General features: G+C 43.1%; 1 protein-coding gene across 1 annotated transcript; it reads left to right on the plus strand.

Moving 5' to 3' along the window:
- The first annotated feature begins 8,178 nt into the window (after positions 1-8,178).
- LOC137216668 (actin-like protein 7B) lies at positions 8,179-9,432 on the plus strand. Its single transcript, XM_067722727.1, is given in 1 exon segment — positions 8,179-9,432. A coding segment is annotated over 1 exon segment (1,254 nt).
- The last annotated feature ends 10,710 nt before the right edge of the window (positions 9,433-20,142 follow it).

The following is a 20,142-nucleotide window of genomic DNA, read 5'->3' on the forward strand; positions in this document are numbered from 1 at the left end:
CGCCTCTGTTCTCCCAATAGACGTACACCTGCAAACTCCTCTGCATCCATTCATCTTCTTCCCAACTAGACTGGGCACTGCTTGTGGCCAGGTTTCTTTCATCAGGGCCTACACACTCCCTTTTTTTTTTTTTAACATCTTTATTGGAGTATAATTGCTTTACAATTGTGTGTTAGTTTCTGTTTCACAACAAAATGAATCAGTTATACATATACATATGTTCCCATATCTCTTCCCACGTCTGTCTCCCTCCCTCCCACCCTCCCTATCCCACCCCTCCAGGTGGTCACAAAGCACCGAGCTGATCTTCCTGTGCTATGCGGCTGCTTCCCACTAGCTACCTCCCTTACGTTTGGTAGTGTATAAATGTCCATGCCTCTCTCTCGCTTTGTCACAGCTTACCTTTGCCCCTCCCCATATCCTCAAGTCCATTCTCTAGTAGGTCTGTGTCTTTATTCCTGTCTTACCCCTAGATTCTTCATGACATTCTTTTTTCTTAAATTTCATATATATGTGTTAGCATACGGTATTTGTCTCTCTCTTTCTGACTTACTTCACTCTGTATGACAGACTCTAGGTCTATCCACCTCATTACAAATAGCTCAATTTCGTTTCTTTTTATGGCTGAGTAATATTCCATTGTATATATGTGCCACATCTTCTTTATCCATTCATCTGATGATGGGCATTTAGGTTGTTTCCATCTCCGGGCTATTGTAAATAGAGCCGCAATGAACATTTTGGTACATGACTCTTTTTGAATTTTGGTTTTCTCAGGGTATATGCCCAGTAGTGGGATTGCTGGGTCATATAGTAGTTCTATTTGTAGTTTTTTAAGGAACCTCCATACTGTTCTCCATAGTGGCTGTATCAATTTACATTCCCACTAACGGTGCAAGAGGGTTCCCTTTTCTCCACACCCTCTCCGGCATTAATTGTTTCTAGATTTCTTGATGATGGCCTTTCTGACCGGTGTGAGATGATATCTCATTGTAGTTTTGATTTGCATTTTTCTAATGATTAGTGATGTTGAGCATACTTTCATGTGTTTGTTGGCAGTCTGTATATCTTCTTTGGAGAAATGTCTATGTAGGTCTTCTGCCCATTTTTGGATTGGGTTTTTTGTTTTTTTGTTATTAAGCTGCATGAGCTGCTTATAAATCTTGGAGATTAATCCTTTGTCAGTTGCTTCATTTGGAAATATTTTCTCCCATTCTGAGGCTTGTCTTTTGGTCTTGTTTATGGTTTCTTTTGCTGTGCAAAAGCTTTGAAGTTTCATTAGGTCCCATTTGTTTATTTTTGTTTTTATTTCCATTTCCCTAGGAGGTGGTTCAAAAAGAATCCTGCTGTGATTTATGTCATAGAGATTTCTGCCTATGTTTTCCTCTAAGAGTTTGATAGTTTCTGGCCTTACATTTAGGTCTTTAATCCATTTTGAACTTATTTTGGTGTATGGTGTTAGGGAGTGATCTAATCTCAGACTTTTACATGTAGCTGTCCAGTTTCCCCAGCACCACTTATTGAAGAGGCTGTCCTTTCTCCACTGTATATTCCGGCCTCCTTTATCAAAAAGATAAGGTGACCATATGTGCCTGGGTTTATCTCTGGGCTTTCTATCCTGTTCCATTGATCTATATATCTGGTTTTGTGCCAGTACCATACTGTGTTGATTACTGTATCTTTGTAGTATAGTCTGAAGTCAGGGAGCCTGATTCCTCCAGCTCCATTTTTCGTTCTCAACATTGCTTTGGCTATTCGGGGTCTTCTGTGTTTCCATACAAATTGCGAAATTTTTTGTTCTAGTTCTGTGAAAAATGCCAGTGGTAGTTTGATAGGGATTGCATTGAATCTATAGATTGCTTTGGGTAGTAGAGTTATTTTCACAATGTTGTTTCCTCCAATCCAAGAACAGGGTATATCTCTCCGTCTATTTGTATCATCTTTAATTTCTTTCATCAGTGTCTTATAATTTTCTGCATACAGGTCTTTTGTCTCCTTAGGTAGGTTTATTCCTAGATATTTTATTCTTTTTGTTGCAATGGTAAATGGGAGTGTTTTCTTGATTTCACTTTCAGATTTTTCATCATTAGTGTATAGGAATGCCAGAGATATCTGTGCATTAATTTTGTATCCTGCTACTTTACCAAATTCATTGATTAGCTCTAGTAGTTTTCTGGTAGCATCTTTAGGATTCTCTAAGTATAGTATCATGTCATCTGCAAATAGTGACAGCTTTACTTCTTGCTTTCCGATTTGGATTCCTCTTATTTCCTTTTCTTCTCTGATTGCTGTGGCTAAAACTTCCAAAACTATGTTGAATAAGAGTGGTGAGATTGGGCAGCCTTGTCTTGTTCCTGGTCTTAGTGGAAATGCTTTCAGTTTTCCACCATTGAGGACGATGTTGGCTGTGGGTTTGTCATATATGGCCTTTGTTATGTTGAGGAAAGTTCCCTCTATGCCTACTTTCTGCAGGGTTTTTATCATAAATAGGTGTTGAATTTTGTCAAAAGCTTTCTCTGCATCTATTGAGATGATCATATAGTTTTTCTCCTTCAATTTGTTAATATGATGTATCACGTTGATTGATTTGCGTATATTGATGAATCCTTGCATTCCTGGAATAAACCCCACTTGATCATGGTGTATGATCCGTTTAATGTGCTGTTGGATTCTGTTTGCTAGTATTTTGTTGAGGATTTTTGCATCTATGTTCATCAGTGATATTGGCCTGTAGTTTTCTTTCTTTGTGACATCCTTCTCTGGTTTTGGTATCAGGTTCATGGTGGCCTCGTAGAATGAGTTTGGGAGTGTTCCTCCTCTGCTATATTTTGGAAGAGCTTGAGAAGGATAGGTGTTAGCTCTTCTCTAAATGTTTGATATAATTCGCCTGTGAAGGCATCTGGTCCTGGGCTTTTGTTTGTCAGAAGATTTTTAATCACAGTTTCAATTTCAGTGCTTGTGATTGGTCTGTTCATATTTTCTATTTCTTCCTGATTCAGTCTTGGCAGGTTGTGCCTTTCTAAGAATTCGTCCATTTCTTCCAGGTTGTCCACTTTATTGGCACAGAGTTGCTTGTAGTAATCTCTCATGATCCTTTGTATTTCTGCAGTGTCATTTGTTACTTCTCCTTTTTCATTTCTAATTCTATTGATTTGAGTCTTCTCCCTTTTTCTCTTGTTGAGTCTGGCTAATGGTTTATCAAGTTTGTTTATCTTCTCAGAGAACCAGCTTTTAGTTTTATTGATCTTTGCTATCGTTTCCTTCATTTCTTTTTCATTTATTTCTGATCTGATTTTTATGATTTCTTTCCTTCTGCTAACTTTGGGGTTTTTTTTGTTCTTCTTTCTCTAGTTGCTTTAGGTGCAAGGTTAGGTTGTTTATTCGAGATGTTTCCTGTTTCTTAAGGTAGGATTGTATTGCTATAAACTTCCCTCTTAGAACTGCTTTTGGTGCATCCCATAGATTTTGTGTCGTCGTGTCTCCATTGTCATGTGTTTCTAGGTATTTTTTGATTTCCTCTTTGATTTCTTCAGTGATCACTTCGTTATTAAGTAGTGTATTGTTTAGCCTCCATGTGTTTGTATTTCTTACAGATCTTTTCCTGTAATTGATATCTAGTCTCATAGCGCTGTGGTCGGAAAAGATACTTGATACAATTTCAATTTTCTTAAATTTACCAAGGCATCATTTGTGATTCAAGATATGATCTATCGTGGAGAATGTTCCATGAGCACTTGAGAAAAAAGTGTATTCTGTTGTTTTTGGATGGAGTGTCCTATAAATATCAATTAAGTCCATCTTGTTTAATGTATCATTTAAAGCTTGGGTTTCCTTATTTATTTTCATTTTGGATGATTTGTCCATTGGTGAAAGTGGGGTGTTAAAGTCCCCTACTATGAATGTGTTACTGTCGATTTCCCCTTTTACGGTGTTAGTATTTGCCTTATGTATTGAGATGCTCCTATGTTTTGTCCATAAATATTTACAATTGTTATATCTTCTTCTTGGATCGATCCCTTGATCATTATGTAGTGTCCTTCTTTGTCTCTTCTAATAGTCTTTATTTTAAAGTCTATTTTGTCTGATATGAGAATTGCTACTCCAGCTTTCTTTTGGTTTCCATTTGCATGAAATATCTTTTTGCATCCCCTTACTTTCAGTCTGTACGTGTCTCTAGGTCTGAAGTGGGTCTCTTGTAGACAGCAAATATATGGGTCCTGTTTTTGTATCCATCCAGCCAATCTGTGTCTTTTGGTGGGAGCATTTAGTCCATTTACATTTAAGTAATTATCGATCTGTATGTTCCTATTCCCATTTTCTTAATTGTTTTGGGTTTGTTATTGTAGGTCGTTTTCTTCTCTTGTGTTTCATGCCTAGAGAATTTCCTTTAGCAGTTGTTTTAGAGCTGGTTTGGTGGTGCTGAACTGTCTCAGCTTTTGCTTGTCTGTAAAGGTTTTAATTTCTCCATCAAATCTGAATGAGATCCTTGCTGGGTAGAGTAATCTTGCTTGCAGATTTTCCTCCTTCATCACTTTCAATATGTCCTGCTGTTCCCTTCTGCCTTGCAGAGTTTCTGCTGAAAGATCAGCTGTTAACCTTATGGGGGTTCCCTTGTGTGTTATTTGTTGTTTTTCCCTTGCTGCTTTTAATATGCTTTCTTTGTATTTAATTTTTGACAGTTTGATTAATATGTGTCTTGGCGTATTTCTCCTTGGATTTATCCTGTATGGGACTGTCTGTGCTTCCTGGACTTGATTAACTATTTCCTTTCCCATATTAGGGAAGTTTTCAACTATAATCTCTTCAAATATTTTCTCAGTCCCTTTCTTTTTCCCTTCTTCTTCTGGAACCCCTATAATTCGAATGTTGGTGCGTTTAATGTTGTCCCAGAGGTCTCTGAGACTTGTCCTCAGTTCTTTTCATTCTTTTTTCTTTTTTCTGCACTGCAGTAGTTATTTCCACTACTTTATCTTCCAGGTCACTTATCCGTTCTTCTGCCTCAGTTATTCTGCTATTGATCCCATCTAGAGTATCTTTCATTTCATTTATTGTGTTGTTCATCATTGTTTGTTTCATCTTTAGGTCTTCTAGGTCCTTGTGAAATGTTTCTTGCATTTTGCCTTTTCTGTTTTCAAGATTTTGGATCATCTTTACTATGATTGTTCTGAATTCTTTTTCAGGTAGACTGCCTATTTCCTCTTCATTTGTTAGGTCTGGTGCATTTTTATCTTGCTCCTTCATCTGCTGTGTGTTCTTCTGTCTTCTCATTTTGCTTATCTTACTGTGTTTGGGGTCTCCTTTTTGCAGGCTGCATGTTTGTAGTTCCATTTGTTTTTGGTGTCTGTCCCCAGTGGCTAAGATTGGTTCAGTGGGTTGTGTAGGCTTCCTGGTGGAGGGGACTAGTGCCTGTTTTCTGGTGGATGAGGCTGGATCTTGTCTTTCTGGTGGGCAGTTCCACATCTGGTGGTGTGTTTTCGGGTGTCTGTCGACTTATTATGATTTGGGGCAGCCTCTCTACTAATGGATGGGGTTGTGTTCCTGTCTTGTTAGTTTTTTGGCATAGGATGTCCAGCACTGTAGCTTGCTGGTCGTTGAGTGAAGCTGGGTGCTGGTGTTGATATGGAGATCTCTGGGAGATTTTCTCCGTTTGATATTATGTGCAGCTGGGAGGTCTCTTGTGGACCAATGTCCTGATGTTGGCTCTCCCACCTCAGAGGCACAGCACTAACTCCTGGCTGCAGCACCAAGAGTCTTTCATCCACATGGCTCAGAACAAAAGGGAGAAAAAGTAGAAAGTGACAATTAGTAGAAGTAGAAAGAAAGAAAGAAAGAAAGAAAGAAAGAAGGGAGGGAGGATGGGAGGGAGGAAGGAAGGAGGGAAGGAAGGAAAAAAAGAAAGAAAGAAGATAAAGTAAAAAAAATAAAGTAAGATAAAATATAATAAAGTTATTAAAATAAAAAATAATTATTAAGAGGAAAAAAAAACAAAAAACATAAAAACGGATGGTTAGAACCCTGGGACAAATGGTGGAAGCAAAGTTCTACAGACAAAATCTCACACAGAAGCATACACATACACACTCACAAAAAGAGGAAATGGGGAAAAAATCATAAATCTTGCTCTCAAAGTCCACCTCCTCAATTTGGGATGATTCGTTTTCTAAAGGAGGGAAGGAAGGAAAGAAAGAACGAAGATAAAGTAAAATAAAATAATTAAAATAAAAATAATTATTAAGAAAAAAATAAAAAAAAAACAAAAAACGGACGGATGGAACCCTTGGACAAATGGTGGAAGCAAAGCTATACAGACAAAATCTCACCCAGAAGCATACACATACACACTCACAAAAAAAGGAAAAATTATAAATCTTGCTCTCAAAGTCCACCTCCTTAATTTGGGATGATTCATTGTCTATTCATGTATTCCACAGATGCAGGGTACATCAAGTTGATTGTGGAGCTTTAATCCACTGCTTCTGAGCCTGCTGGGAGAGATTTCCCTTTCTCTTCTTTGTTCTCACAGCTCCCAGGGGCTCAGCTTTGGATTTGGCCCCGCCTCTGCGTGTAGGTCGCCGCAGGACGTCTGTTCTTCATTCAGACAGGACGGGGTTAAAGGAGCCACTGATGCGGGGGCTCTGGCTCACTCAGGCCGGGGGGAGGGGAGATCACGGAGTGCAGGGCGAGCCTGCGGCGGCAGAGGCCAGCGTGATGTTGCACCAGCCTGAGGCGTGCCATGCGTTCTCCTGTGGAAGTTGTCCCTGGATCCCGGGACCCTGGCAGTGGCGGGCTGCACAGGCTCTCCTGAAGGGGGGTGTGGATAGTGACCTGTGTTCGCACACAGGCTTCTTGGTGGCGGCGGCAGCAGCCTTAGCGTCTCTCATGCCTGTCTCTGGGGTTCGCGCTTTTATCCGTGGCTCACGCCCATCTCTGGAGCTCCTTTAAGCAGCGTTCTTAAACCCCTCTCCTCACGCACCAGGAAACAAAGAGGGAAGAAAAAGCCTCTTGCTTCTTCGGCAGGTCCAGACTTTTCCCCGGACTCCCTCCCAACTAGCCGTGGCGCACTAACCCCCTGCAGGCTGTGTTCACGCCGCCAACCCCAGTCCTCTCCCTGCGCCCCGACCGAAGCCCGGGCCTCAGCTCCCAGCCCCGCCCGCTCTGGCAGGTGAGCGACAAGCCTCTCGGGCTGGTTAGTGCCAGTCGGCACCGATCTTCTGTGCGGGAATCTCCGCTTTGCCCTCTGCACCCCTGTTGCTGTGCTCTCCTCTGCGGCTCCAAAGCTCCTCCCCTCTGCCACCCGCAGTCTCCGCCCGGGAAGGGGCTTTCTAGTGTGTGGAAACCTTTCTTCCTTCACAGCTCCCTCCCACTGGTGCAGGTCCCGTCCGTATCCTTTTGTCTCTGTTTATTCTTTTTTCTTTTGCCCTACCCAGGTACATGGGGGGTTTCTTGCCTTTTGGGAGGTCTGAGGTCTTCTGCCAGCGTTCAGTAAGTGTTCTGTAGTAGTTGTTCCACGTGTAGATGTATTTCTGGTGTATCTGTGGAGAGGAAGGTGATCTCCGCGTCTTACTCTTCTACCATCTTCCCCTCTAGCTGTAGTTACCACCTACACACTCTTTAAGGTGACCTGGTACATTGGATTTGGAGGAACTTGGGTTAAAGTACAAACAAACACTCCAAGAGCTGTTTTCTCTTGGGCAAGTCATTTGCATTCTGAGCCTTGATTTCCTTAGCTCTGCTTACCTCCCAAGATTCTGTGAAGTGTCATGTGAGGTGCCTGCTACAGTGTTTGGCTGTAGTATTTATCAATACTGCTCAAGTATTTATCACCCTCTTGGCCAAGAAGCTGAGGAGGAAGAGGTGTTCAGCTAGTGAACGAGGGATTAGGAGTGAGGATATAAGGAGAGGGAGCAGAAACCTCTGAGACCCAAGTGTGGTTGGACTTCTAAAACTGTGCTGGCCACCTGCTCTGTCTGGGAGCAAAGTCGAGTTATGCCAATGGAGGTGGGGGTGATAGATCAAGGGTCTGCCAAGGCCAAGCCCTCCCTGGGCTGCCAGAATGGACTCGCCCGTGGTGACATCACAATCCTGAGGGGTTGCCAAGGCACTGCTGGAGGTGGACCTCTTATTTCTCCCCACGGAGCTCTAGGATGTGGATGTGAGAAAAGTGAGCAAGGAAGGCAAATGGAGACAAGGAACAGCCCTAGCCCCAAGACCATGGGCACGGCTCAGGGGGACCCTGGAGAGGCAGGCACGCTGCCAGGTCCTGAGGCTGGCATCCGGGACACAAGTTCATCCACTCAGCTGAAGATGAAGCCCAAGAAGGTGAGTAAGATCAAGGCACTCATCATTGACCTGGGCTCCCAGTACTGTAAGTGTGGCTATGTGGGCGAGCCGAGCCCGACCTACTTCATCTCCTCCACTGTGGGCAAGCTCTGCTCTGAGGCAGCTGACACCTGTGACACCCACAAGCAGACCTACATGGGCCACGAGCTGCTCAACATGGAGGTGCCTCTGAAGCTGATTTATCCGCTAAAATACGGCATCGTGGTGGACTGGGACTGTGTCCAGAACATCTGGGAGTACATCTTCCACACGGCCATGAAGATCCTCCCCGAGGAGCATGCTGTGCTGGTCTCTGACCCCCTGCTCAGCCCCACCAGCAACTGTGAGAAGTATGCAGAGCTCATGTTCGAGACCTTTGGCATCCCTGCCATGCACGTGACCTCCCAGTCGTTGCTGTCCACCTACTCCTATGGCAAGACCTCTGGGCTGGTGGTGGAGAGTGGGCACGGTGTCTCACATGTGGTGCCCATCTCCAAGGGTGACGTGCTGCCAGGCCTGACAAGTCGTGCCGACTATGCCGGCAGTGACCTCACCAACTACCTGCTGCAGCTGCTCAATGAGGCCGGCCACAAGTTCACGGACGACCACCTGCACATCATCGAGCACATCAAGAAGAAGTTCTGCTACTCGGCACTCAAGCCAGTGGAGGAGCTTGGCCTGTGCCTGGAGGATCTGCGTGTGGATTATGAGCTCCCCAATGGCAAGCTCATCACCATCGGTCAGTAGCGCTTTCTGTTCACCGAGATGCTCTTCAAGCCCACCTTGGTGGGCAGCAACCAGCCTGGTCTCCCCAAGCTCATGGCCGCCTGCCTGAACCACTGCCAGGAGGCCGGCTTCAAGGAGGAGATGGCAGCCAACCTGCTGCTGTGTGGCAGCTGCACCATGCTGGACGGCTTCCCAGAGTGCTTCCAGAGGGAGCTGAGTTTCCCCTGCCCAGGGGACAGCCCCACAGTGGCTGCTGCTCCCGAGAGGAAGACCTCCGTGTGGACCGGCGGCTCCATCCTGGCCTCCCTGCAGGCCATCCAGCAGCTTTGGGTCAGCAAGGAAGAGTTTGAGGAGCGGGGCAGGGCAGCTATCTACAGCAAGGGCTGAGCAGTGGTGTCCCTACAGTCCAGGCCTGTGTGCAGACAGCCACAGGCCACTCTATACACATTTACAGAATTTCACATAAAATTTTAAGATGCAATGCCTCTTGTCTGGTCTGGATTTCTTGCTCTAGTGTGGTAGCAGAAGGTGGTGGTGAGTTGGGTTTAGGCATATCAGCACCTTCTGCTCTGCTGGGTGGGGAGCAGCAGGGGTTGGGGAGGCTCACTGGGCCCTCCCCCTCTGCTCTCCCCATGAGGGCAACATCATCATAGAGCCCAGAATGTAGCTTCCTGTTCTATTAGCTCTTCAGGGTTCAAAATTCAATCCAACAGACACTCATACTGCTTGCTCACCCATGGACCAAGGGGGAAACAAAGGCTCAGATTAAGGGACAAGCTTGGGTCACATAGTTAAGTGGTGGGTGGGAGACTCACAACTAGGTGTCTGATTTCCGTCACCTGTTTCTGCCCCTGATGGTCACCTGCCCCCAGCTTTATCACTGCTTGACTGCCTCACTAACCAACCCTCACTACCTGCCCCCTTCAAAGGAACAGTCCATGGGTGTCTCCTGAGTGGGAGGGGCCATTTCTACCCATCGGTGGCCCTCTCCCTTTAGACACCTGCCAAAGTTGCAGCTATTTTTACAGAGTCACAAATAACCACTGAATCAGGAGGGTGTTAGAGAAACCAGAAGGCCATTTAGAAATCATGTGTTCTCTCCCTCCTGTAGAGATGGGGAAACTGAGGGCCAGGACAGAGGGGGCCATGTCAGTGGTTGAGCCTAGGTCTCCTGACCCAGGTCATGATTATTTCTAGAAGGGCAAACATGGTTACTTTAGTTTGGAATGCTATAGCAAAATACCACAGACGGGGTGGCTTATAAACCACAGAAGTCTATTTCTTACAGTTCTGGAGGCTGGAAGGCCAAGATCAGGGTGCCAGCATGGCCAGGTTCTGGTGAAGGCCTTCTTCTGGGTTACAAACTCCTGACATCTGGCTGTGCTCTCACTTGGTGGATGAGATGAGGGGTATCTCTGGGGCCTCTTCTATAAAGACACTAAAGCCATTCATGAAGGCTCTGCCCTCCCAACGGTCACCTTCCAAAGGTCTCCCCTAATACCATTACTTTGGGCATTAGGTTTTCAACATATGAATTTGGAGGGAGGGGTGGGGGATTGGGAGGGTGGAAGCAAACACTCAATCTATAGCAATGGTTCTTAATGGTTAGCAACCATTAAGCACTTACCAAGCATCTACTATGGGTGAGGCCCAGAGCTGGAGACAGAAATGGCCAGAATATGGTCCTTCCCTTGGGATTACACACAGCTAGTGGGGGATCCAGTGGACAGTCACGTTGGTGGCTGAGCTCAGAGTTCCTGGGGGTAGGAAGGCGGAGGCGGTGTATTGGAAAGCTGTAAATGGAGAAAGAAGTGCTAGGCGTGGTGACCACTTAGTAGCTTTAGGGCTGAGGGAGAAGTCATCGAGTCTTGTGAGATTTTAGCTGGTGAATGACTGACTGCCTAGAAGAAGGTGGTTCCTGCCTCTTCTCCTACCCCACCTCCTGATGCGGCCCATGACCAGGGGTCCATGAGCAGATGTCTGTGAAATCAGACATTGGTGAGCTGCGTAATCTGATGGGCTATCAAATATCTGTGAACCAACTCTTACCTTAGACAAAGAGTCTGGATTTGGGGATAATCTGTGAGGCTGCCTCTGTTCCTGGCCTTGTGCGGGAGCTGCAGCTTTGGGAAAGAACCAGACATGGTCTTTATCACCTAACGCCTTGCCATCTAGGCCCTCCCTGTTGCCTAGAACTGGGTTTCTAGCCTGGAGTTTGAGTTCCTCTGGGGCTGACAGGGCCTTGGTGCTATGCAGGAACCTGGGCTCTTTCCTGTAGAGAGAGTTGCAGACTGGAGGACTGGAGGCTGATGGTGCCAGTAGACACATTTTATTCGGCCAGAAAAGTGTATAAATTTTTTTCTGGAATGTGAATTCTTTCAGTGGGGCCTATATTCTTGTGTTGCCAAAGTCTCTACCACTCTGATGTCTTCATATATACCTGCTGCTTCAACATAACTTTTGTTTTATTAGCCAGCATTCATTTCTGCTGCTTGCAACCCAAGAACATTTGCTTAATACTTATCCTAAATACCTGATGAGTTATAGAGAGGGAAATGGAGGCTTATAGAGGGGAAAGTGATGTGCCCCAAATCACACAGGCAGTAAATTAGTGCTGCATGTGCACGTTCTTCCACGTGCTCATCTTGACTATCTCTGAAAACCATGCCTATGTCTACCTCCCCGCCTCTACAATCTGTTCTTCCTTACTCCCCACATTCTCAGCAACTCCTCCTGTCTCCACAGTCACAGCTTCAGTGCCCTCATCTCCTGGTCCTCTCCTCTAAAAGCATCCCTGTGTGGCAGATGTTATAAAAACACTAATCACTTAATCTCTGGTGACTCTTATAATTGAAATATTAAGACCAACACTTCATTTATTTCCCAACAAAAAAGCTACTACACGTGAAGAATTTTTGTCACAGTATTAGAGAATGTCAGATAACACATTCACACTTTAGAGTGCTAACCTAAGCGTGTCAATTGGCCGTTGTTCTATATTCTCTTGTTTAGGTTTTTGTCCTCGAGGTTAAACTTGAGCTTCTTAAGGGCAGGAACTCGGACTTCCTCATCTTGTTTTTCTCTGGGCCCAGTGCAGAGAAATGGCATGGGGTGGGTGTTTAGTACATGCCAATGGAAGTGACTTACTCCCAGTCAGTGAGGTAGAAGTTACAAGTATCTTTCCATATTTTACAGGTGAGGACCCTGAAGCTAGTAGAAGTTAAGAATCTTGTCCAAGTTTACCCACCTGGTAAATCACAGTCTTGTGCTAAATCAAAGTTCTGTGATTCCAAAATGTGTCTCTGCCCTTATCTCCTTTCTGAAAATTTTCAGTCTCTTTTACAAGAAAAAAAATATGTGTAAAAGATTCCTTTCAAGTAATGAACAACAGGTATGATGTAATTTTCATAATCATCCCAAGGTATAAAAGTTAAGAATGCCAATCTTTTAGCAAAGGAGAGACAACTTGCCTGAGACTCCCAGAGACATAAATAAGCAAGTATTAGAGTGACATCATGTGGTAATGTCCTACTATTTAGACATGACAAGAGGCCTGTTATCCTCACTGCCTGTCTGGGCAGCCTGATCTCTCTCCCTCAAATGTATTACCAAGTTTGTCCTAAGAATTAGCTGCAAAAGGTGGGTTTCAGCAATTCACTTTATTATAATACAAACCATTAATGGTGTTTTATTTGATAAGTGTTTTTTTTAAAATCCTACATTTTCTTGTAATGTAGTGGTTCTTAACCAGTGAGGAGAGGGAATGTGGGGTATTGGTGATGCTGGAGCTAGCTCTTAATGGCTTGTGACAGTCCATTGTTAATGTCAGGCATTTAGCAAGCCAGTTAAACCATGTTGGTAGCTTGAAATAGGCCAAGGTAGAAGTATTGCCTTTTTTTTTTTTTTTTGCAAGTAGGCATTCCTGTGTCTTCTAAGGGGATTTAGTTCATGTATAATGCAGATGCACATTGCACACTAAAGAGGAGGGGGTAGTGGCTCAAACGGCAGATAAAAATTTCATGTTAATTTTTTCTTGTCCTGCCTTAAAAATAAAGTTTGCTTCCTCATAAAGACACAGCTCTATAAGGTCAGAACGCCTTTTACCACCTGTCCCAGTTCCACTTACCTTCAAGGCCCAGCCCAATGCCACTTCCCACCACTGTGGCCTACACACCAGCCTTGGCTTTATCACCCACCAAACTCAGCAGAAAGGACGGACTGTGCCTTTTCCATCTCTGTGTCATGGCTCAGAGTAGGTGCCCTGGGGAAAGTATGCTCTATGTATTGCTCAGAGGCTCCCTAATTTGTATTTGCTAGTCCTGGACCTTTTGCTCTTTCCTCCCAGAACTCTGCAGAATTTCTAGGGTTCTCAGCTTTCAACTGGCTGCCTGTCAGAATCATCTTGGGAGCTTTTAAGAAAGACCCACGCCCAACTTCAGTACCAATTAAATCAGAATGTGTGGGTGGAGTGGAAGCACCAGTGTGATCTCACAGGCCCCCAGTGATTCTGATGTGGGAACCACTGCCCTAGGGAAGCCTCAGGCCCCACCTAGTCTTTCATTTTCATGAGCAGAAATGCCAAACATTTCAGGCAGCACTCGGTCTAGAAAAATGTTCTTTTCCTGAGATGGAACCTGAGAATCTGCCAATTTTCTGAGCCTTTAACATTCCAGAGACCACTGCATGGCTTCTGAAAGGAGTTTCACCCCTCCCGGCTTCTGCATTTGCATAAATATGTAGAATAATAATTAGGATCTAAATGAGTCATAGAAGAAGCAATAGGACTATGCTTAGTGAGTTCTTGGAAAGTCAGGCCAGAAAGCAGTGCTTTACGGATGACCCTTGAGCAATTGCAGAGACTGAGAGCCACTTCCGTGGTCTCAGGAAGGAAGCGTCCAGCAGGGAAAACCGTGAGGATAGGAACTGGATCAGCAAGAGCTAGCATGAATGTAACCCCTCAACCACAGCCTTGAGAAGCACCCCTCCCTCATTTTTATGGCCAAATAAATGGATATGGGGTTGAATTCTTCCAGGATCCCTTTCTCCCCCATCGCTAAAATGAAGGCAGCTTGGTACATTTCCATAGCTCTAAGCACTTTTTTCATCTTCTTGTGGTTTGAGAGGACCAGGCCTCTTCTCCACCTCTCACCCTGGTGTGTGCATGCATACCTGCATATACACAAACCGTTATACATACATGTACAGGCATGTACACAGGGCATGCAGTCTCCTTAGAGGAATTTATTTCTTTGTGAAGGGGGGCATTAAAATGGAGGGCAAAGTTCTTGTCTTGGTCTTGTGGTTCTCAAATTTTTTTGCTTATTAGAGTCACCTGAGGAGCTTTCAAAACCTAATGCTGAGAACTTCTGGCTCATGGAGTCACCTTATTCTCTCAGGTCCTCCCTCTTACAACTAAAGCCCCCTGGACACTGACAGAGATTCTCTCCTTGACCAAACTCTAGCCAGGGTCCCCTGAGCCCTTTCTTAACTAAACCTCAACCTTGGCCTATAAAGACTGGAAAAAACACTAAAATAGTTTCTAACAGCTCAAGGCTGCATCCATAGGATGACCCCATACCCCCGTAGAATGTTTGTCTGAGAAAACTCAAGGATGCCCAAAGAATTTACTGTTTGCTCAAGCCAACACCCGAAGGAAGATAGGTTCCCTGTCTCCCAGCCTCTGTGAGAGGGTAGGAGCCTAATTTCAATAAGTGCCAGTTGGCAAACCCAGATGGGTTTCACAGAGACCAGCCCCTGCTTCCTGCATTTTTGTATTTTTTCACTTCTCTGACTCTCCTAAGCCCCTGCTTGACTCCCTCCCTATGCCTTCATTCTCCCTTTAAAATGCAGTCACCTTGGGACTTCTCTGGTGGTGCAGTGGCTAAGAATCCATCGCCCAATGCAGGGGACACAGGTTCAAGCCTTGGTCTGGGAAGATCCCACATGCTGCGGAGCAACTAAGCCCATGCACCACAACTCCTGAGCCTGAGCTCTAGAGCCCACGAGCCACAACTACTGAGCCCACGTGCTGCAACTACTGAAGCCTGCGCTCCTAGAGCCCGTGCTCCACAACAAGAGAAGCCACCGCAATGAGAAGCCCACGCACCACAACAAAGAGTAGCCCCCACTCGCCGCAACCAGAGAAAGCCCACGCGCAGCAACAAAGACCCAACACAGCCAAAAATAAATAAATAAATATATTTTTTTAAAAAAGAGCAATAGGAGCATCTTTAAAAAAAAATGCAGTCACCTCTATGTAAATCAAAGTGGAACTCTTTTCTCTCCTGTAATAGTATTTTATTGGTTAAAATCTGTTCTTACCACTTAAACTAATGTCTACCTTTGTTTAACTTTGATAATATGACACATCAAATAAACATAGGAAGACTCCAAAAAGTGAAAGAAGTACTTGTAGGCAAGTTGTTATTATCTTTAGAAATTACTTATATTAACTATATTTTCTTATTTTTTGTAACGCCCCCAAATGCCAGAGCAACACAAATTTTAAAAAATAAGAAAATATCTTTAATATAATTGGCCCAGTGATGAATGGATACCAAACAGACAAACACAGACTCTAAGAAAGCACAGTTAGGACTTCCCTGGTTGTCCAGTGGTTAAGACTCACTGCTCCCAGTGCAGGGGGCAAGGGTTCTATCCCTGGTCAGGGAACACAAATCTTGTATGCCGCATGGCATAGCCAGAAAAAAAAAAGAAAACAACTCTGTTTGGGACTCCCCTGGCTGTCCAGTGGCTGAGATGCTGTGCTTCCACTCCAGGGGGTGTGGGTTCGATCCCTGGTCAGGGAACTAAGATCCCACATGCCAAGCAGCGTGACCAAAAAAATAGAGCAAAAGAAAAGAAAAGAAAACACAGAGTGGGTTTCAATGGGGCTGAATGCAGACTTGATCTCCCACTCCATCTTCCTGTGGCATGTAAGTGGGTGCCATGCAGTGGGGTAGTGTCAGTGGGTCCAGCATTGCTGTACCTCCAACCTCATGCAGCAACAATGAGGCAGAAAAAGGTGATTAGAGGTGAGGCTAGTTGGCACTTACCTCTCTCCTCTTCATTCTCTGGTGACAAGGGGGCCCAGTGGGAAGCTGATTTTACACCCCCTCTTGGAGGCAAGTAATTTGTGGATATCAAGAAACTGATTATAAAGTTTATATGGAAAGGAAAAAGACCCAGAATAGCCAATACCACACTGAGGAAGAAGAAAAAATTTGGAAGACTAACACTATCTGACTTAAAAACTTACTTAAGGTACAATAATTAAGACAGTGTGGGATTGGTGAAAGAATAGACAAGTAGATCAATGAACAGTATAGAGAGCTCCAAGATAGACCCACACAAATATAATCAATTGATTGTTGACAATGGAGTAAAGACAATTCAATAAAGAAAAGATAATTTTTAATAGAGTAGAACAATTGGAAATCCTTTTGCAAAAAAATAAACCTAGACACAGATTTTACACCCTTCACAAAAATCAACTCAAAATGGATCATAGACCTAAACACAAACCTATAAAACTTCCAGAAGACAACATAGAAAATCTAGATGACCTTGGGATTGGTGATGAAATTTCAGCTGCAACACCAGAAGCACAATCCATGAATGAAAAAATTGAACTAATAAGTTGAACTCTATTAACAGGAAAAACTGCCCTGTGAAAGACACTAAGAGAATGAAAAAACAAGCCACAGAACGGGAGAAAATATTTGCAAAACAAATAATCTGATAAATGATTGGTATCCAAAGAACTCTTAAAATGCAACAGTAAGTAAATGAACAATCCAATTAAAAAATGGGCAAAAGAGGGCTTCCCTGGTGACGCAGTGGTTGAGAGTCCGCCTGCCGTTGCAGGGGACACGGGTTCGTGCCCCGGTCCAGGAGGATCCCACATGCCGCGGAGTGGCTAGGCCCGTGAGCCATGGCCGCTGAGCCTGCGCGTCCGGAGCCTATGCTCCACAATGGGAGAGGCCATGGCAGTGAGAAGCCCGCGTACCGCAAAAAAAAAAAAAAAAAAGGCAAAAGATCTAAACAGACATTTCAACAAAGAAGACATACAGGTGGCAAATACACATATGAAGAGATGCTCATCCTATATAAAATATGCAAAATTGTACATCCACTTTAAAAGGCAAGTTTTTAAAAACCAAGCTATATGTATTCTTACCATATGATCTAACAATCACACTCCTAGATATTTACTCAATTGAACTGAAAACTTATGTCCACAGAAAAACCTACACATGAATGTTTATAGCATCTCTACTCTAGTTGCGAAAAACTGGAAGCAACTAAGATATCCTTAAATAGGTTAATGGATAAATGGTGGTACATCTGTACAATGAAACATTATTCAGGAATAAAAACTATGGACTTCAGTTAATAATCATATGTCAGTATTGGTTAACTAATTATTACAAATGTGCTACAGTACTGCAAGATGTCAGTAATAGGGAAAATGTGTATGGGTGGGGGGGTGGTACATGGAAACTTTCTATGCTATCTGCTCAATTTTTCTCTAAATTTAAAACTGTTTAAAAATAAAATCTTTTAAACAAACAAACAAAAGGCAATCTATAGCCTGGGAGAAAATATTTGCAACCCATATATCCAGCAAAGGACTAGTATCTAGAATATGTAAAGAATTCTCAAAACTTAACAGTTAAAAACAATCTAATTAAAAAATGGATGTAAGACGTGAACAGACATTTCACTAAAAAGGATGTATATGTCTTCTTTGGAGAAATGTCTATTTAGATCTTCCACCCATTTTTTGATTGGGTTGTTTGCTTTTTTGATTTTGAGTTGCATGAACTGTTTGTATATTTTGGAGATTAATCCCTTGTCAGTTACTTCATCTGCAAATATTTTTTCCCATTCTGAGGGTTGTCTTTTTGTTTTGTATATGGTTTCTTTTGCTGTGCAAAAGTTTTGAAGTTTCATTAGGTCCCATTTGTTTATTTTTTTTTCCTTTTTAAATAAAAATTAGCTTTGTCTTTTTTATTATATAATTAAAGTGCGCTCATTGTAAAAACAGATTCAAACCATAATGAAAAGTATAAGGAAATCCATGGGAAACCACCTAAAATCCCACCATCCAAAGGTAACACACAAAGTGTGTGAATTTTTTCCATTCTTATCAGTGAGAAATGCTACCTCATTTCTACTATTTCTTTTTTTTATTTTCATGACTACTAGCAGGGGTGTGTTTACTGGCTTTTTGGATTGCTTCCTCTGTTACTCATTTTTATCAGTGGCCCATTTTTCTGGGATTGTTTGCCTTTTTCTTAGGAATTTCTGGGAGCTATTATCTTTATGTGTTGCAGCTATTTTTCCCAAGCTGTCATTTGTCATTTTTTTTAACATCTTTATTGGGGTATAATTGCTTTACAATGGTGTGTTAGTTTCTGCTTTATAACAAAGTGAATCAGTTATACATATACATATGTTCCCATATCTCTTCCCTCTTGCGTCTCCCTCCCTCACACCCTCCCTATCCCACCCCTCCAGGCGGTCACAAAACACCGAGCCAATATCCCTGTGCCATGCAGCTGCTTCCCACTAACTATCTACCTTACTAAGTTTATTAGTGTGTATATGTCCATGACTCTCTCTCGCCCTGTCACAGCTCACCCTTCCCCCTCCCCATATCCTCAAGTCCGTTCTCCAGTAGGTCTGCGTCTTTATTCCTGACTTACCCCTAGGTTCTTCATGACATTCTTTTTTCTTAAATTCCATATATATGTGTTAGCATACGGTATTTGTCTTTTTCTTTCTGACTTACTTCACTCTGTATGACAGACTCTAGGTCTATCCACCTCATTACAAATAGGTCAATTTCGTTTCTTTTTATGGCTGAGTAATATTCCATTGTATATATGTGCCACATCTTCTTTATCCATTCATCCGACGATGGACACTTAGGTTGTTTCCATCCCCGGGCTATTGCAAATAGAGCTGCAATGAACATTTTGGTACATGACTCTTTTTGAATTTTGGTTTTCTCAGGGTATATGTCCAGTAGTGGGATTGCTGGGTCATATGGTAGTCCTATTTGTAGTTTTTAAAGGAACCTCCATACTGTTCTCCATAGTGGCTGAACCAATTCACAATCCCACCAGCAGTGCAAGAGTGCTCCCTTTTCTCCACACCCTCTCCAGCATTAATTGTTTCTAGATTTTTTGATGATGGCCATTCTCACTGGTGTGAGATGATATCTCATTGTAGTTCTGATTTGCATTTCTCTAATGATTAATGATGTTGAGCATTCTTTCATGTGTTTGTTGGCAGTCTGTATATCTTCTTTGGAGAAATGTCTATTTAGGTCCTCTGCTCATTGTTGGATTGGGTTGTTTGTTTGTTTTTTTGTTATTGAGCTGCATGAGCTTCTTGTAAATTTTGAGATTAATCCTTTGTCAGTTGCTTCATTTGCAAATATTTTCTCCCATTCTGAGGGTTGTCTTTTGGTCTTGTTTATGGTTTCCTTTGCTGTGCAAAAGCTTTGAAGTTTCATTAGGTCCCATTTGTTTATTTTTGTTTTTATTTCCATTACTCTAGGAGGTGGGTCAGAAAGGATCTTGCTGTGATTTATGTCATAGAGTGTTCTGTCTATGTTTTCCTCTAAGAGTTTGATAGTATCTGGCCTTACATTTAGGTCTTTAGTCCATTTTGAATTTATTTTTGTGTACGGTGTTAGGGAGTGTTGTAATGTTATTCGTTTACATGCAGCTGTCCAGTTTTCCCAGCACCACATATTGAAGAGACTGTCTTTTCTCCATTGTATATTCTTGCCTCCTTTGTCATAGATTAGGTGACCACAGGTGCATGGGTTTATCTCTGGACTTTCTATCCTGTTCCATTGATCTATATTTCTGTTTTTGTGCCAGTACCACACTGTTTTGATTACTGTAGCTTTGTAGTATAGTCTGAAGTCAGGGAGCCTGTGTCCTCCAGCTCTGTTTTTCTTTCTCAGGATTGCTTTGGCTATTTGTGGTCTTTTGTTTTTCCATACAAACTGTAAAAGTTTTTGTTCTAATTCTGTGAAAAAATGCCATTGGTAATTTGATAGGGATGTCATTGAATCAT

This window comes from Pseudorca crassidens, chromosome X, assembly GCF_039906515.1.
Source record: "Pseudorca crassidens isolate mPseCra1 chromosome X, mPseCra1.hap1, whole genome shotgun sequence".
Taxonomy (NCBI): Eukaryota; Metazoa; Chordata; class Mammalia; order Artiodactyla; family Delphinidae; genus Pseudorca; species Pseudorca crassidens.